This window comes from Pollicipes pollicipes, unplaced genomic scaffold (genome assembly GCF_011947565.3).
Source record: "Pollicipes pollicipes isolate AB1234 unplaced genomic scaffold, Ppol_2.1 Scaffold_1600;HRSCAF=1878_pilon_pilon_pilon, whole genome shotgun sequence".
Taxonomy (NCBI): Eukaryota; Metazoa; Arthropoda; class Thecostraca; order Pollicipedomorpha; family Pollicipedidae; genus Pollicipes; species Pollicipes pollicipes.
Window position 1 is genome coordinate 11,725,796 of NW_023595962.1, and position 12,805 is coordinate 11,738,600.

At 49.9% G+C, this 12,805-nt stretch overlaps 1 protein-coding gene across 1 annotated transcript; it reads right to left on the bottom strand.

The window, feature by feature from the left end:
- Positions 1 to 3,702: 3,702 nt before the first annotated feature.
- LOC119093872 (uncharacterized) lies at positions 3,703 to 11,584 on the bottom strand. Its single transcript, XM_037216887.1, has 6 exons — positions 11,306 to 11,584; positions 10,805 to 10,930; positions 8,656 to 8,779; positions 7,337 to 7,564; positions 4,756 to 4,862; positions 3,703 to 3,931 (listed from the first exon to the last, which is right to left on the bottom strand). Exons 1-6 carry the CDS (start codon positions 11,557 to 11,559, stop codon positions 3,703 to 3,705), a joined length of 1,068 nt encoding a protein of 355 aa, XP_037072782.1. The 5' UTR covers positions 11,560 to 11,584.
- Between the last annotated feature and the right edge of the window lie 1,221 nt (positions 11,585 to 12,805).

Here is a 12,805-nt window from a genome sequence, read left to right on the forward strand (position 1 = left end):
TGTGAAACATGCACAAAAATTGCATTCCTTAAGTTGTTCCGTGCGTGCTGTTTCATTTCATTCCTTTATTTTCGTCTTCATTTCTAGGCAAATGCGGAACATGGGTGCGTGGTTCACTTGAACTGATGTTACAGAGAATGGCGAGCACTAAGGTTTCTTCGCCCCGCCGTTCCCGTACCCAGTGGCGGGACCATGGGTCATCTACAGCTGCTTTGTCTTATCGATGGAACAGGGCACAAACTGTGATTCCAGCAAATGGGCTGTTAGTTATGTCAGGTGAAGAACAATAGCAACCATCACTATTTTGGCATATTTTGTTCAGCTGACGCATTCGTACCGCCATTGCTTGTGAAGTATGCGTTATCCAAAGCATACAAGGTGGCAGCAGTGCCCCATACCCGCCCCCATCCCCCGCCTCTCCTAGCCGGAAGGAGGTCTTTCGGGCCGGTGTTGTTGCTCCCGTTGTTATATAGGTTGCCGCTTTTCCACTTCATATTTTTTTTTTGCGACCCGTGTGTATGGACGTCAGCTGCAAGCACTGATTATCAGCACACACAGTGTTGGCTGTTGCAGAGAGCACAAAACACCAGAATGCCAAGGCTCGAACTTCTCCGCCCCTGCAGCCTCACTCACCTCCAAAGCGTCTATCAATCCCTCCAGCCGTTCCCCTGCACCCCCTTCCCAACGAGCACAGTCATAGTTACCAAAACAGAATGCACTGTCAGTTTTCTGAGAATGAGAGCAGCCTGAAGCAGCGGGATGGCTGGCTCTAGGCCTGGCCGCCTCACCCAAAGAGAAGCTCTTGGAGCACATCTGGGTGTAGCGGACTCCCATATATTGCGGTGGTAAAGGCGAAACTTAACAGACACATTTTAGTGCTAGGGGTGAACGACTGACGAGAAGAATAATTGGTGGTGGTGTGTATGGAAGAATAATTGGTGTGTACCCCGCAAGCCATCGTGTTTTATTTAATCATGGTGTAAATATAGTTCCATCAGGGGCGCTGCAGCAGTAGGGCAGCACAAAGAAGCAGCCAGCGTCTTTTTGCACTTCAGCTGACATCTCCATTGGGGGGGGGGGGGGGGGCAGTGGCCTCAGCCCTGCATCGGTAGCAACATGATCGAGAAGTCAGCGCTCATTTCATGGCAGTCAGTGCTTTCTTTTCGCAGCCACGGCAAGCACCCCGTACACGCTGCACAGGTAAGACTTGCATCCGCAGGACACACTACACAGGTAAGACTTGCATCCGCGGAACACACTGCACAGGTAAGGCTTGCATCCGCGGAACACACTGCACAGGTAAGACTTGCATCCGCGGAACACACTGCACAGGTAAGGCTTGCATCTGCGGGACACACTGCACAGGTAAGGCTTGCATCCGCGGGACACACTGCGTGGGTAACACTTGCATCCGCGGGACATACTGCACATAAAACGCTTGCATCAGCGGGATGCACTGCATAGATGAGACTTGCATCCGCGGGACACACTGCATAGGTGAGACTTGCATCCGCGGGACACACTGCATAGGTGAGACTTGCATCCGCGGGACACACTGCATAGGTGAGACTTGCATCCGCGGGACACACTGCACAGGTAAGACCTGCATCCGCGGGATGCACTGCAAAGAAAAGGCTTGCATCCGCGGGACATACTGCACAGGAAAGACCTGCATCCGCGGGATGCCCTGCATAGGTAAGACTTGGATCGCGGAATGCACTGCATGGGTAAGACTTGGATCGCGGAATGCACTGCATGGGTAAGACTTGGATGGCGGAATGCACTGCATAGGTAAGACTTAGATCCGCGGAATGCACTGCATAGGTAAGACTTACATCCGCGGGACGCACTGAACCGTGCGTCCCCAAGCGAGCCGACCGCTGTCATGCAACGGCTTTGCTGGCAGTACGGTGCTGCCGAAAACGTGACTCATAATTATTCGTACTTGTCCACCATAGCGAGTGCTGCTGAAATGGTTGCACTTACTATGGAGGCATGACGTCATACCCGTCGAAAACGTGACTCATAATTATTCGTACTTGTCCACCATAGCGAGTGCTGCTGATATGGTTGCACTTACTATGGAGGCGTGACGTCATACCGGTCGAGATCAGGGTTCACGTGTCCAAAATCACGTCATGAAAGCCAAAAGGAACAACCAGCTGGGCTGACCTTCGCTTCTAAAATCTAGGAACGCCCATGGTGCTATGATGTTGCAATTTTAAACCACTTATCGACACATGTCATTGGTTGTGCTGTACTACTAAGTACCATGATGTACTTGCTTACAAGTAAGGTTGTACAAGCCCTTCCATTAAGCCATAACCTCTACCAACGAAAACCAGAAATGACCCTAGACAAGTTTAACAACGAACAGTATTTTAGCCTGCCTTTCGTATCTCGCCAATAACCCGTTTACGATGCCAGCGATCATTGCTTACAACCACACCACAGAACAGCAATGAGATGTACCAAGCGTGTCATAACTCGCCTGAAGCTGGGACACACAGTGAGACATCTCGTGCCGCACCAATTCATAACAGCATGTGGTCTCGCATTGTCGCTCTTTCCATATAAGCACAGCACTAGTCCAGGAACACCAGACGGCACCAGTCCAGGAACACCAGACAGCACCAGTCCAGGAACACCAGACAGCACCAGTCCAGGAACACCAGACGGCATAAGTCCAGGAACACCAGACGGCATCAGTCCAGGAACACCAGACAGCACCAGTCCAGGAACACCAGACGGCACCAGTCCAGGAACACCAGACAGCACCAGTCCAGGAACACCAGACAGCACCAGTCCAGGAACACCAGACGGCATAAGTCCAGGAACACCAGACGGCATCAGTCCAGGAACACCAGACAGCACCAGTCCAGGAACACCAGACGGCACCAGTCCAGGAACACCAGACAGCACCAGTCCAGGAACACCAGACAGCACCAGTCCAGGAACATCAGACAGCACCAGTCCAGGAACACCAGACAGCACCAGTCCAGGAACATCAGACAGCACCAGTCCAGGGACACCAGACGGCACCAGTCCAGGAACACCAGACGCACCACGTCCAGGAACACCAGACAGCACCAGTCCAGGAACATCAGACAGCACCAGTCCAGGGACACCAGACGGCACCAGTCCAGGAACACCAAACGGCACCAGTCCAGGAACACCAGACGGCACCAGTCCAGGAACACCAGACGGCACCAGTCCAGGAACAACAGCTCAGAACGTCGGCTCAACGTGGCGCCCCTTACGCTATCGCACTCCGCTGAAGGCGCTGTCCATCGTGGCGCCCCTCCAATGGTCCCGTCCAGTGTGGCACTCCTCCGACGATCTTGTCCAGTGTGGCACTCCACCGAAGATCCTGACCATCGTGGCACTCCACCGAAGATACTGACCAACGTGGCACACCTCCGAAGATCCTGCCAAATGTGGCACTCCGCCGAAGATTGTGTCCAGCGTGGCACACCTCCGAAGATCCTGCCAAATGTGGCACTCCTCCGAAGATCATGACCAGCGTGGCAATCCGCCGAAGATTGTGTCCAGCGTGGCACACCACCGAAGATCCCGACCAGCGTGGCACTCCGCCGAAGATTGTGACCAGCGTGGCACACCACCGAAGATCCTGACCAGCGTGGCACTCCGCCGAAGATCCTGCCAAATGTGGCACTCCTCATGTCACCGCGCGCCTCCCCGTCAGAAGCGCATGCCGCAGCAGTTGCTGTCCGGCATCGCCACCATGCCGTCACACATGCTGTTCAGCAGGATGTCCTTGTAGTTCTCCAGCGCGTAGTCACCCACGTGGATCTGGTCGTGGCAGAGGAAGCCCCACTCGTTGGGATGGCCAAGTGCGCGGCACATCTCGTGGTACCAGATGGCGACCGGCAGGTGGGAGGACCAGATTCGCACGCCAGGGTACCGCCTCCTGCAACGGGGCCGTCAGGTGGGTGTGGTGACGGTACCGATCGTTATGGTGCTGACAATGGGAGTCTTAATCGCTGGAATGGTTAGTCATCATGGTACTTAATATGTCCCACAATGGTAACCCGGCCCTGCTTTTGGCGCTATTTTGACGTACCTTTAGGCTTTGGGCTGTTGTTATTTCAACAATCACGATTTACCATGATACCACAGTGCTCATATCATGCTGACAACAAGCGTCATGGCCGCTACAGCAATTACCGCGATTATATTGACATTGGTGCTGATGACTTATATCATAATGTCTAATAAGGGTCAAGACGCATATGGTTACATTACTCAGAGTTGGTGATTATAGTGCGCATTTAGCAAAACATGCTAAGCACGGGTACAGCAGCGCACATAACAAGTTAGATCAAACACAAACCCCATGTGGTGCGATTACAACCTCTATCAAAGTTGGGCGCGCAGCCACTAGTTTCACTCAATATAAAAACAATATATAACACGATACATAACAACATAGAACTAAGAATAAATAGAACACAATACAAACAAAATAAATAAGCATAATAACTGAACATCCGACACCAAAGGCGCTGCATGCCTTCCAAATTCAGAATAATTTCCTGATGACTCCCAGAACGGACAGCTCACAGAACAACTCCGTATGACTCACTCCGGTAAACAGTCACATGGCTCACCAGCCAGACCTCCAAATGACTCCCAGAACGGAGACAGTCACATGGCTTATCAGCCAGATCTCAGGATGACTCACAGAAAGGAAACAGCCACCTGGTTCATCAGCCAGACCTGTGGATGACTCACAGAATGGAGACGGCAACCTGGTTCATCAGCCACACGATCTCGGGGTGCATCCGTACGAAGCCTCCGCCAGCGTCTTCCATCATCGGCTCATTCAAGGCCCACACCACCTGCGGCGCAGCACAGGGGCATGTGAGAGGCTGTAGCCGCCTGCTGCGCACCCGTCAGAGGTCATGGCACTGGACCAATCCCGCCGGAGACACGGCGCGGGTGGGCACACCCGGGTGAGCCCGCCTGCACCGCCGCGCTCGTGCAGGCGCCGGCGGAGGTTTGCCTAGCCAGTAACGCTCTTGCCAGCTTGCCTATTCCCCCACCCACCACAGAGCGTGACGCGGGGGTGATGGCTCCACACTGGCTGATTCTAAGCCTGGCGCAAAGGTCCTACGAGAAGCTATCGCTGCTTGGAATAAATTTTAAGTTTGCGGGCCATGTTGTAAACGTCGCCCTGAGAAATGGGGGTCAATACGGCACTTATATTCTCTGGTGATAGCTGTTCAGCGCACCTTGCAATCGCGCCCAGTTTTTCAATACCAGGATTCATCGCAAATGTTTTGATTTCGAAAATATGCATTTAGGATTTCTGCTTTCGTAAAAGCCATCTTTTTAGGATCATAACCCAGTAATCTACGGTCAACGCGAGCGGCGGTCGGCAACCGACGGATCCACAGATCGCGGGCGGTGGCCGGCAACCGACGGATCCACAAATCGCGGGCGGCGGCCGGCAACCGACGGATCCACAGATCACGGGCGGTGGCCGGCAAACGACGGATCCGCCGATCGCGCTATCGGTCACGACTATACATTGATGGATTTGAACATCACCATGTGCGCAAACACGCAAATATACATGTCAATATGCCCATAATTAGACAAGAAACATGCCAGTCGAAGTTGTATGCTGTTGCATGGCATTTTGTAAATATGGGCACGTGCGGATGAAATAGGCTGATATTCGGGGCAAATTGACTTTTGACATGGCTTAGTGGGGTCCATCACTGACCTAGCAATGTCAACTTGAACCGCAAGGTTTCGCTGAGGTCAATTCGCTGTTTTCCGTGAGATGTTTTCTTTTTAAGTTTGGAAATATCAAGGGGTTGCATCGTCCTTCTTGTTCGTTCGCGTTATGAAAAACGGCACTTAGGAGCGAGGGTTAAAATAACATATTCAGTTCGTCAAAGTCTCTCTCCAGTGGGTCACAGTTCACAGTAAGTCAAATGACCGATTCTCCGAACCTCCAATTTTCTCTCCAAGTTTTCTCCAATCGTTTCGGAGCATCCAACCCGTTGCTGCAGGAAAAATTGAACAACGGAAGGGTCCGCATCAATATCTTCTTGTAAATGCTATTCAGTTGAGAGTGCACTGTGCTGAAACGGCGCGCTGTATTACAGACCTACCCTTGAACTGTGTAAAAATAAAAAATGAAAACCCTTCAGCTTTTGCTATTATTTTCGAAAACTTTAGCGCATGTCTGAAAAACTAGCATGGATCATCGTTTTTACAGAGCTGGTTTCTTTCCATAACTGCATTGAGACCTATATATACCGTGTGAGTTCAGCAGTGTTTTGGAAGACGCCAAGTGGCTCGTGAAGACATTGGTTGAAAATGGCCGAAGCCATTGTGATCATTTGGTAACTGAGCATTTCTCATTTGCCAAGGTGAAAAATACCAAAACGCAATTTCAGACAACATTGAGATGCCATTTCAACACTGCATACACATAGGTTATGTAGACATTTATATGTATGATGCATACAAACGGGTATATATACACTACACATGTTGTAGCAATATGTAGTGTGCAAACTATATGCGAGGTGTAATGTATACCCTAAGTGTCATGGCCATAATACACACACACACACACACACACACACACACACACACACACACACACACACACACACACACACACACACACACACACACACACACACACACACACACACACACACACACACACACACACACACACACACACACACACACACACACACACACACACACACACACACACACACACACACACACACACACACACACACACACACACACACACACACACACACACACACACACACACACACACACACACACATATATATATATATATATATATATATATATATATATATATATATATATGTATTTATGCTTACAAAGCTGCACAGGTGTATATGTGTCCGTTCCCAGCAGTACCGAGTGCCACGGGACCCCGTCCCATTCTGTGCCTCTATTGTCAACAGATCTGGCATAAAATTTCATTACAAGCTCATACAAAAGCTCATACATACATCGCAAATCCTCAATGAGGCATAAATATCACCGCAATGATTGGGTTGCAAATAAGGTAGATATTAACCTCCAACTGTGCTTTGCTAACTTGATCCTGTGCTTGATATGTTCTTTAGGTAACCAACATGCAAAGGCAAACCAATTCTCCCTTCGGATGTTTTTACCATTCTGGAAATAGCTTATCCGCGCGTATCCCAGTTTACAACATGCCTAATATCCTCCATAACGAGTATTAATGCATCTTATCTAGATAAAACACATCTGCAGGCTCGAGCTTGGTCGTCAGCCGTACCGTCACGCCCAGCTGGGCCAGCTGGTCCAGCAGCGGCGCCAGCTGCTCCATCTGACGGCCGAACAGCTGCAGCCCGCGCACCGCGCTGTCGTGATAGAAACGCCACACGGTGTGCATGCCGCCGTTGGCCAGCAGCAGGTCCGGACAGCTGGCCAGCTGGCAGCTGCGCAGTAGCTGGCGCACGCTGTCCATGTACTTGTCGTCCATTTGGTTACGGGACAGGTATGTCTGGAGGGAAGTGAGGCTATGGTCAGTGGTCCACAAGCGATTTGTTTATGGTGTAAGGCTATGGTCAGTGATTCGCAAACGATTCGTTTAAGGTAAGCATGCGGTAGGTGGCGAATTTTCTGTTGAGGCCCAGCGCCATCACAGAAATATCCTTAGGTTAATGACATTTTCCGCTCTGGTTGGCTCTGGAACGGCATCAAGTTGGGGCGTTTTATTTGCAGTTAAAAATTGTGAAATTTTGCAAGTCAAACTGCAACGAGCGCCTCAAAAGCTTTTCCAAAAGGAAGCTGGTCAGAGATGTGGTTGCAATGTCAGTGTGCCGGCATCACAGTCATTTGTCACACTTTCAGAAGTATCGGCAGCGTTGCAGGGAAATTAGCAATGAATGCATCCATGGGTGCTGCAAAAAATGCAACGATAGTAAGATAACTCGCGAGCCTATGTGAAAAAATTATTGCATGCGAGCTTTATCACGCGACGCTCAAAGGTCAAATGCTCGCTCTCTCTTCTTCAGAAGACCGGCAAAGTACTTGAAAAGATCGTTTTGAGATAAGCGTCAGTGTTAAGTATAACTAACTTCAAAAGCCTCGTCTTCACTACTACCAGCAGAGGAACTCTTGCTCAACAAAATTTTCGAGCGATTTGATCTCTACATGAAGTGTTTTGTGCAGTTTTGCTCACAGTGATTTTCGTCTGTTTGCTATGTGAGAAAGCTGGACGCTCCAAAATGATGTGGCTGAAAATGTCACAGCAGATATGTTCTCACGTGTGTTGGCAAAGGATCTCGGAGAGAAAAAGTTTAGCATAAGCGTTTCCAATTCACGTGTTTTCAGGCCTATTCTCTACTGCGAAAAATTGTCTATACGCATCCTTTTTCAAGTTAGTTTTACCACTCGCGATAATGACAATCAAGCCCTCGGGCTAAAGTTAATGAAAACTTAATGAAGTAAGCCGAGTTGATTTAATTATTTATTGTTATATGGACTCGGTGACCAACCACATGCATTCCTTTGTCCATGGTTCGATGCTTCATTGCGCGAGCAACATCTATTTTGCTCAAGCGCGCAAGAAATCGCGAAAGAAGCACTTACCGAAGTAACAAAATCGCCTTCTTGTTTGTAGCTGCACCAGTGGTCTCTGCCATGTGGTGTTTCTCCTGGCTCGTAGGTTCTGTTGAATCTCTCCAAGCAGTTGTCTTTTCCACGGCGAATCTCCCTGAGGAGCGGTGAGCATCTGATCAAGGCCTCTGCCAGCCTCCGGACGCTTCAGAGGTCACCCGAGAGATAATTCAGTAATAATTATAGATTAGATTATTAATTAGATAATTCTTATTATTCAGACGATAATAAGACGATTCAGTCTCAGCAAACCAATTGCGCATGATACATTCATCGCGCAAAGTACTGCATGCTTTTGGGTCTTGTAGGGGCCGGTAAGGAGGGCTTACGTCATCTGACTATCTATAGAATCTTGCATTTACATGCCAAATGAAATTTATACTCACTCACCACGCGCGACCTCATGCTAAGGCGTGCGCATCTTTTCAGCCTCGGCCTCGTGAGTGGCACAGCGAAGGCCAGCACGGTCGTGCATCGTCACATGACAATACCTCTCTACGTCACATTACAATACCTCCCTACGTCACATGGCAATACCTCTCTACGTCACATTACAATACCTCTCTACGTCACAAGGCAATATCTTTTTGCGTCACACAACAATACCTCTCTGCGTCACGCGGCAATGCCTCCCTGCGTCACATGGCAATACCTCTGTGTGTGACATTACAGTCCATCTCTGTGTCACGTTACAATATCTCTCTGCGTAACATGACAATACCTCTGTGTGTGACATTACAGTCCATCTCTGTGTCACGTTACAATATCTCTCTGCGTCACATGACAATACCTCTGTGTGTGACATTACAGTCCATCTCTGTGTCACGTTACAATATCTCTCTGCGTCACATGACAATACCTCTGTGTGTGACATTACAGTCCACCTCTGTGTCACGTTACAATATCTCTCTGCGTCACATGACAATACCTCTGTGTGTGACATTACAGTCCACCTCTGTGTCACGCTACAATATCTCTCTGCGTCACATGACAATACCTCTGTGTGTGACATTACAGTCCACCTCTGTGTCACGTTACAATATCTCTCTGCGTCACATGACAATACCTCTGTGTGTGACATTACAGTCCACCTCTGTGTCACGTTACAATATCTCTCTGCGTCACATGACAATACCTCTGTGTGTGACATTACAGTCCACCTCTGTGTCACGCTACAATATCTCTCTGCGTCACATGACAATACCTCTGTGTGTGACATTACAGTCCACCTCTGTGTCACGCTACAATATCTCTCTGCGTCACATGACAATACCTCTGTGTGTGACATTACAGTCCACCTCTGTGTCACGTTACAATATCTCTCTGCGTCACATGACAATACCTCTGTGTGTGACATTACAGTCCACCTCTGTGTCACGTTACAATATCTCTCTGCGTCACATGACAATACCTCTGTGTGTGACATTACAGTCCACCTCTGTGTCACGTTACAGTATCTCTCTGCGTCACATGACAACACCTCTGTGTGTGACATTACAGTCCACCTCTGTGTCACGTTACAATATCTCTCTGCGTCACATGACAATACCTCTGTGTGTGACATTACAGTCCACCTCTGTGTCATGTTACAATATCTCTCTGCGTCACATGACAATACCTCTGTGTGTGACATTACAGTCCACCTCTGTCACGTTACAATATCTCTCTGCGTCACATGACAATACCTCTGTGTGTGACATTACAGTCCACCTCTGTGTCACGTTACAGTATCTCTCTGCGTCACATGACAACACCTCTGTGTGTGACATTACAGTCCACCTCTGTGTCACGTTACAATATTTCTCTGCGTCACATGACAATACCTCTGTGTGTGACATTACAGTCCATCTCTGTGTCACGTTACAATATCTCTCTGCGTCACCTGGCAATACCTCTGTGTGTGACATTACAGTCCACCTCTGTGTCACGCTACAATATCTCTCTGCGTCGCATGGCAATACCTTTCCACGTCACATGTTAACGCCTCTCTGCGTCACATGACCATACCTCCCTCCGTCACATGACAATACCTCCCTCCGTCACGTGACAATACCTCCCTCCGTCACATGACCATACCTCTCTGCGTCACATGACAATACCTCCCTCCGTCACGTGACAATACCTGTCTGCGCCTATGCGGGGGCTGACGAAGGCGAACAAGTTTCTGGCCCTGGAGTCGCCAATGAAGATGGCCTTGTACCGCTGGAGCGCGCGCTGGAACCGCCGCTCCAGGCACTCGTGCGTCCGGCTGGATCGAAACAGGTCCGTCAGGAGCACTCATGTGTTCTTTGTCTGACCGTGGCGTCTCTCGAAAAACAGTGTTACTTGCTATTCGTAAGTCAAATTCGTTTGCGCAGATGGCAATGGCAGCTCGAATCCGCGTGAAGTTGGCTGTCCGTTCAGGCTATTTTGTGTCTATTTTCATTCGTGTAGCGCAAATATAGTTTAATAACGCATGTGGCAGCCCACAGCGGACTTTACCATGTACCGCCCAAATGCATAGTGCTGAACTACAAAAGGTCGGAGAAATGCATTCCTCTCTCCGCTGGCCGAACTCAAGGGACGCTCTGGGACGATCCATCGGGAAAATTCAATTTTACAAATTTATGCAACGCTGACTCACTCTTTATCGAAATGCTGTATGACACAGTAGGGCGCTCCCTGGTCGGGCTGGATGGCGGGACCATTTTCCCTCCATTTTACCCATGCTGATCCCTCTTCAAACACCGCACTGCAATTGTCGCCAAGCCTATTGGCCGCCGCCGACGTCTCGGCGGCGTTGCCATGGTGACGCGCGACCGCAAGCGTCGCTGTCAAAAAGGCCGCTAGCAGACACTTGGGCGACGAGTCTACGGCGGTCCGCAGGCCTTCGAGCATGGCTAAAGATGTCAGGTGACGTTAAGGGCTGGTGAGCTTGACAGAGCTAGGCGCAAGGCGAGTCGCCATCGCCTGAAAACAACAGGGGAAAGAAATGTGAGTGTCTTTTTAAACATCCTCTTATTTAACTTCAGACACTTATTCTAAAGACGGGAGTGTCTGAAAGAAATGAGCAGCCCTGCTCATCCTGGACGCGTTGTCTCGCCTAAGAAAGATGAAATGGAAAAGGGAAGGACAAATATAACGGTGCACCACACCATCAAGTCGGCAAGTATATTTTCATGGAACTCTATCATGACAAGTTAAGATAGCCTTGCACGCACGGCGTCATCAATGCTTAGATGCTCTTTCTCGCCATCCGATCACATGACATTATTTCAATCGTCTTATCTTAATGTATTCAGCTTGACCCCATCACATGCAACCATGACATCGTACAACAAGCATCAGTCATTTGACTTCAGAAAACCATCTTCGCTGTGGACGTTTAGCGCAAGTACATATGTGTTCCGATACATCAGATGCATCGGATGTGTGTCAGATCAAACATCAGCTACATCGGATGTGTGTCATACCAAATGCATCAGGTACATTGGGATCTGCCTCAGACCAAGTACATCAGCCACATAGGATTTGTGTGTCGGACCAAATACATCAGCTACATATAATTTGCAGCAGACCAAATACATCAGCTACATCGGATGTGCGTCAGACTGAATAGATTTACGACATTTAATTCGCGTCAGACCAAATACATCAGCTACATCGGATGCGCGTCAGGCCGAACCATCTGCACAACTTGATCCCCAGCCTAGCGCAGCCTTCCACAGGCCTCACCCCACCACGACCCCAACACACGGTCGCCATTATCCACCCACCCAGCTCACCGTGCTCCTACTGAAATCTTCGCCGTGATCCCGTCCGACACCTCGTCGTGACGCCTCAGCGCAGCTGGCGCCGAGTTACTGGCGCAGCTGGCGCCGAGCTACTGGCGCAGCTGGCGCGCGCGGCGCGGGCCGAGTTGCCGCCGTGGCCGCCGTCCGCCTCTGCCCGGACCGTCGCAGCCGTGCACCTCTCGTTCGCTGACCGCCGCTGCAAGTTTTGCATGCGCAGAACGACGCGGCGGTCACCGACCCCACGCGGCGGTCCGCGGGATATGGTGACGTCACTGGGCCCGGGGTAGCGGGGCGGAGCAAGTCCGTCTTCGTCTTCGTCTTTGTGCTTTGCATGCTGGTGGATAGGGAGA